Consider the following 6,914-nt stretch of genomic DNA (forward strand, 5'->3'; position numbering starts at 1 on the left):
CCAGAGTCTCCCATTTCTTAAACACAAATAATACAATTATGCAAATGTTAAACAATGGAGAATGTAAAAAGTGCTTACGTAGGCCTAGGCCAAGATGGGATAAAATGTTCACTGCTGGTTTGTCATCGTGGACACCTGCAGTGTTATGTCTTTCCCAACAGAGGGAGCTAAGCGTTAATGATTAAGTACAACATTCAAAGAAATGTGCTTCATAGAACAGACATCATTAACCTTGGTAAGAGTCATCTGCATTCATCTGCATCCATGTAAAACAAATGTAATGTTTTGCCACAACAGTGTAAGTTAGCTGACAGAATATACTATGCACATAGATATACTATGTCCAGTGAGAGGAAATACATTATAGTTTGGAGAGAAAAATTGGCACCTTTGGCAGCTGACAGTTGTACATTCATCCACAAAAAATAACAATCGTTTACAGTAGAAATTCTTCAAGAGTTTTAACAGTGCAATCTTTAGTATTAGCACAATGAAGAGGCTATAATGCAAAGTAAAACAGTTCTGCTCTGCCCCTGTCCTGCTCCTTGTAGTCCTGCTGAGACCTGTAAAAAGACATGAGCTAATTGTTTTCCCAATCTGTATGGATACAACTGAAAGTTCAATATTGCTGAAATGTGTTAGTGAACATGCACTACTAATTTGTAAATGAAATGAAGAAGCTTGCCCCCTTTTATACTATACACTGTAACTACTGGCTTTGTGTCTGTCATGTCTGTGTCAATGTCTGTATTTACATTGTTGGTGTCGGTGTCTCTGTATGGCGGCAACAAACCAATTTTGACCTATTTATGTTGATGACATCCTCACTCCCCGCCTTCCCCTTCACCCCTCTCGGCAGTCCACATAGTTTCCTTTTATCCAATAGCAGATCTGGGCGTATTTGAGAGGGGTGATTCTCACTGCTACATTAAACTCCTGGGACGCCCCTTGTCGCTCCACCCACTGATGCCCAGAAAACACACCTATCACCTTCCGCTCCCAGCGCTGGCGCCGCCCGTCCCACATACGGGCGTAGACTCCTGACCCACTGGCGCCGGGCTGTGCGTCACAGTGCTGGTACAGCAGGTCTGACGTCTCCTCACCAGCCCGACAGAACCGGTACACCAGCTGGCCCGGACGGTCATTATCGAACCCTGAGAACTGGACCCGCTGACCGGGCAGCCGCTGAGCCGGGGGGCTGACTCCCAACTTCATGTGGCGCCGCTTGTGGGGCTTCTTGAGTTCAAGGAGAGCGTAGTCATAGTCCATCCCGATGTCATTGGCGTTCCCTTTGATCCATCCTTTGGGCACGTGGGTGCGCTTGGCTCTGATCCACTGGAACTTCATTCTGTCGTTGGATGGAGGGGAGTAAGGAGTGGGGCCACCTTCAACGTGATTGGTGAAGTTGGAGGGAAGGGAAGAGGACTGTGCGTCTCGTTGCTTGGGTTTTAAAAACCCAACACGGAGCTTCTGGGCTCCTTTCACATAGTTCTTCCCGTCATGAACACAGTGGGCGGCCGTGAGAACGTGGCGGTCTCCCACCAAGGTGCCGGAACACCCAGTGGACAGTTTGACAGCCACTGAGAACGGATATTTAAGCAGGAAGTTCTGCCCGGCAATGCTAAAACGCCCATCATGGCCAAAGATCTGTCGTTTCCGCCTGACGTGTGACCGCTGAGCCTTTCCAGGGGCACCTGAGGAATAGGCAGGGCTGGTGTTAGTGCTGGGGTTGTAGCCATAGATGCCAATGGCGGTCTCAGTGAGTTGTCCGTTTGAATGGAGCGTCTCGTAGGCCAGAAGACGCCGCAGGTCCCAGTAGCTCGGGGGCGGGGCTTTCTTGTGGCACTCTGGGTCACAGGGGGAAGTGACGTCAAGGCGGGCTGGGGACAGGAAGTGTGGGGCTGGTCGGTCCTCCGTCTGCTGTGGAAGGACCACAGGGACGCGCTGGAGCATCCACTGGGGGCGGGAGGCCGAGGAGGAGGAAGAGGAAAAAACAGGGGGAAGGAAGAGGAGAAATAGGAGGGGGAGGATGGAGGTAAACCTGGGGGGGAGAGGAGGACAGAGCAGGTGAGACAGCTAGGCATCATTGAACTTCTTTCCTTGAAAGATGGTGTGTAAAAATTCCTGACCCCTAATTCTTTGGTGATTCTGTGCTTTAGCCAGTCTCTCCCTCAGACCCTGCATTTCTGCCAAAACACAAGGGACTGTGGTTCTACGAAACGTGACCGGATGTCTGGGCCTTCGTACAGTCAGCATGAAAACATTCCCATTCCTAAAACCAGCCAGCGTCGTGTATTTATAACTAATAGCAGGGGGGTTGAGCGAGGTTACTTCAGATATTTCAACTTAAGAATTTTTTTTTATCTACAATGGAATTTGCCAGCTGTAAACTTCCACTGTTTTTGATACTAGAAATAAGACCGACAGAGGGCAAAGATCAGGTCAGAGGCTCTGATGGAAAATTCCTGAAGTGGCCTGAAAGCTTGGTCTTATAAGTGTGGTTGAATTTCATTACATTGGCTGTATATCGTTTCTAAATGAGTAAGGGATCATATAAGACATATTTTTGTGACAGCTCAACCATACTGCAACAAATCAAACAATTTTCTTCATTTCTACTTCTTTGGTGCTCTCTCTCTCTCTCTCTCTCTCTCTCTCTCTCCCTCTCTCCCCTTATCCGCCTACATAAACTGGTATACAACATTAGAACTCATTTTACCAACATTTGTAGGCTGACATCAGTATTTATAATGAAAATTCAACAGCAAGTAGGCTACTATCAAATGTATGTTATAATGAATATGGGTTATTTTAAGGGGGGAAAAAACATAATTAATGCCTTTCTCAAAATATAATCATTTAAATATTTTGTTTGTTAATATTGCTAGTTGTGTGCCTTATAATGATCACCCTTCCTGAAGTCATACATCACTGAAACGGTAGCCAATGCAGCCTAAATGTGTCATTACTTCGTCTTCTACAAGTTTCCCCGTGCTTTGCAGATTCCCGTATCTGCAAAGCCCTCCGTTACGCACAGATAACCAAACCCAACAAGGCTGACTTACCGAGAGAGCGCAGCACAGGAGCGCATGGCTTTACTTCTGCAGGTGAACCGGTGAGCAGACAGGGGAAATACTGGGGAAACCCCCCTTCAAAGCAGCAGAGAACAGAAACAAACAGGGCTGAGACTGGTAAACTCCTCTGCTGAAGTGAGAGAGCGCTCTTCTCGCGCTCTTCCCTCAGGAACTGACTCCTTTAGTTATTCCGTGAAAGGTTGGAGCAATCCAGCAGCAGCCAGGCCGATAGCGGTGCAGAGGAGCGTCACTTTGAATCATGGTGTGTTGGTGGAGGTGGGTTCCTCCTGTCTGTCTGTCTCTGAGCTGTTTGACAGACGGTGCTAGGTCTGCCTCCTAGGGTCTGCAGTGCGAGCATACATCCGACCCGAGCACGGTCATGTGACAGATACAGCAGCAACTTAACTATAAACCTGTTGCATATCATCTGTTTTGAGGCTGCTCCTTTCTGTTAGACTGTCCAGTTTAAAATGATGATTATGGTTGAGAGCCAAATATAGTTAATGCCATCTGTGTTTTGATTTATTTTATTTTCAAGCATTTGTTGGAGTGTCTGCACTTTGTGTCAAGGCAAATTTTGATGCACCTTTCGTAACTGAAATTTTATATTCCAATATTGAGGAGGAATATCCCTGTAAAAAAAAATCCCTGTAATGTTCTTATAACATTCCTATAGGGACTTATGGTTTGTCTTAACTTACTCATTAGTAAGTTTAGTGACCTTATCATAGTTTATTGTTTTGTTGTTTTTATCTCCTATTGTGTCATTATAATATTCCTATAATATTCATATAGGGACATATAGTTTGTCTGTGGTACACAATAATGAGTTTAAGTTACCTTATCATAGTTTTATATATTTATAGTGTAAGTATAATATTCCTTATAGTGTGTTTGTGGTACTCAAACACACTATAAATACTGTGGTACTGACCTTATTATCGACCATATTGTACTTGTTGATATGATATTTTAACTCAATAGTGAGTCTAGTGGCTGTGGTATTTTTTCATCTCCTATGGTATCACTATAATATTCCCATAGGTATTTAAAGTGCGTCTGTGGTAATCTATATGTAATGACTTTATCATACTTGATAGTATTTTATCTCGTATGGTATCACTCTAATATTCCTACAGGGACGTTTTTGTGATATTTTAGTGTCTTTCTAAACTTTATTACAGGATGAGATATTTTTCATACGGGTTGACAGAAACCCACAGAATAAATGTACAGTCACTTGAACTCTGTCTTAGGACACAACAGCTGGACTGTGAAGTGTGTTGCCCATCCAAAAGTGAGTCCATGGGGAGGAGAAGAAAGGAAATGAGAAGAGAAGGATATAAAAGGGCAGCGTGAGGGCAGAGAGGATGATGAAAAAGAATGAAGGTGTGTGTGTGTGTCTATGTTTGCGTGTGTTTGAGAAAAAGATAGAAACGCACACAAACACACACACCCACTGACCTTCATCCATCCACAGCCCCATGCCTCTCTCACACACACACACAAACATACACACATACAGTATACACACAATGCTGCCAAACAAATGATTATTATGGAATACCCATTACATGTTTTTTTGCCCAGACACACTGGGGTTAAGAGCCTCATTACCCTGGCATCATAAAGACTGGATTTACAAAGACTGTACTGGGAGGAAAGGTGTTTTTTTATTTCACATCCCATGCCAGAATCTTTTCCAATGAAGAAACATACATGACATTTGCTGACTACAGCTACATGTGTTTCAATTTGAGCTGCAGCTCTGGCCCCTAACTTTCCTCTCCTTTGTATGCACAGAAAGACACTAAGGGAACCGTGCATATGGGACAGTAGGGGAATGTGGAAGAGCTCTTGAGCTACTTGCCATGACTTGCTATGTAGTTCAGTGGGCGGAGTGTGGCACGGATACTGCCAGGGTCAGATGTTTGACTTCCACTGTGGTACCACCCATGCTGAAAATGTGCAAGCAGTTGGTAGATATTATGCCATGTAATGATTTCATTATGAATAACGGCCACCAGAAAGAGAGGGAGAAAGGAGAGAGAGAGCAATTGGGACTCATGCATGGCTGGATGGTTAACAAACCCCCACCCATTCTCGTTGTACAGCAAGGGATCGTCATAAATGTAGCCGTTGATGAGATGACCTGGACTTCAAAATAAAAACAAAATGTAAACGTAAATATCATTGGATTCTGGTGCAGTAGATGTAAAATTTGTGCAGGGCTTTTAAAGAACCGAGGGCCAAATATCCTCCTATTGGAGGTCTTCTGTGACTGATTATAGATCGGCACCTTTGCCAGGACACAGGGTGGACCTGCTGGCTCATCAAACACTACTGTGAATGTCCCACCACCCCACCCATCTCACAACACAGATTTACAATCAACACACACATGCAACTCTCTCTCTCTCTCCCTCTCTCTCTGTCTCTCTCTCTTTCTCAGGAACTGTATCTGGGGCAGACGGTTCTGCCAACTAAGCCTCTCATCTCCCTCTTGTCCACTTAACTCTGATCAGCTCCACAGTCTGGGCAGCCAGTGCAGGTTTTTGCCATTGAACTGAACGCAGATTTACCTGTGGTTTCGTAGCTAGTTGGTAGAAATTCTCCCCCGATATGTTTTATTATTCATACCGTTCCAACAAATCAATATCAACACCCTGACAGTTATCTCTTCTGGACAAGTATGCATTTGCACATACTTAAAATGTGACTATGGAGCACAGTGGCTAAAGTGAAGGGAAAAGAAGAATCTGGAAAAAAATGTATTTTTTTTTTCTTCCGCAGGACAGTAGGGAGGGATGCCCCGTTTGGCCGATGTATGGGGTGCTAATAAGGGAGAAATTTCTGTTTGTTTTGAATTGTTATGAAAGGGCCCATTTGTTTGGCTATGTCCGCTGTTGTCGTGGAAACCCGCATTCCCCAGAGTACTGCTCATGTTAATTGTTTTTTTCCTCCTCCTCTCCTCCTCTCGCTTCTGGCCACAGACACAATCAAGCAAGTGTGGATGGCCTTGCATATCGGAATTCACACACACACACACACACACACACACACACACGCTTCACTCACCCTTTCGCTCTTTTGTCTTTTTCTGTCTCCGTGCCTCTCAGTCTCTCCATTCTTATTTGAATCGTCTCTCCCATCCTGGACCTCTTGCTTGTCCTTCCATTCCTTTTCCCTTGTGGCCATGAAACAGCTGTTTGGCAAAACTAGATTACCACAGAGGTCTTCTGAGAGGTTATTTGCTGTGAAATGTAGAGGAATGCAGACTTGAAGGCAAGCCAGTTTGAAACCCAAAGCAAAGCCAATAGAAAGACAATAGAGCTGTTGGTGCAGCAGCAAGCACGTTGTGACAAATAACTTTCAATTCCCTATCTCAAAGATGGTACAAGTCTTTGCTTAGCTTCAGTTAGAGGCAAATTCCACCCTTGGATATTCTTGCACTGTTATAATCAATATGTGTTGCTCAATGTGTTCCAGGAGTTATTTTGTGGTGATAAGTTGTTATTTACTTTTTTGGTGTACCCACTTTCCCTCAGCCTGCCTCGTCTACTTTTACTTCACTTAGTGATTTCCTATATTTCCCAGAATGCCTTTGCAGAACCCCCAGACAACATGCCTGAACTTGTTGTTGTGTAGTTGGGTAAGAGCAATAGCGATAGTAATAGCGACGATAGCATAGTAATGGAAACAGAGTTTTTCAACTTGAGAAAAAGTGACTTTACTCAAACACAACACGTCTTGTGGCTGCATTGCATTATGGTCTATTGAAACTGCTGTTTGTGGAGAAATTGGTCTCTCTTCCTCTTCTACGATGGATTTCTCCCTGTA

At 44.3% G+C, this 6,914-nt stretch overlaps 1 protein-coding gene across 1 annotated transcript; it reads right to left on the reverse strand.

Moving 5' to 3' along the window:
• Positions 1-3: 3 nt before the first annotated feature.
• Positions 4-3,238, reverse strand: LOC139656121 (serine protease 23-like). The gene is made up of 2 exons (XM_071533623.1): positions 3,066-3,238; positions 4-2,041 (listed from the first exon to the last, which is right to left on the reverse strand). Exons 1-2 carry the CDS (start codon positions 3,089-3,091, stop codon positions 844-846), a joined length of 1,224 nt encoding a protein of 407 aa, XP_071389724.1. The 5' UTR covers positions 3,092-3,238; the 3' UTR covers positions 4-843.
• Positions 3,239-6,914: the final 3,676 nt, after the last annotated feature.

Source organism: Centroberyx affinis, unplaced genomic scaffold (assembly GCF_046629955.1).
Source record: "Centroberyx affinis isolate AG114_WGS23_722 - 3 ecotype Tasmania unplaced genomic scaffold, CSIRO-AGI_Caff_v1 ptg002385l_1, whole genome shotgun sequence".
NCBI classification, from domain to species: domain Eukaryota; kingdom Metazoa; phylum Chordata; class Actinopteri; order Beryciformes; family Berycidae; genus Centroberyx; species Centroberyx affinis.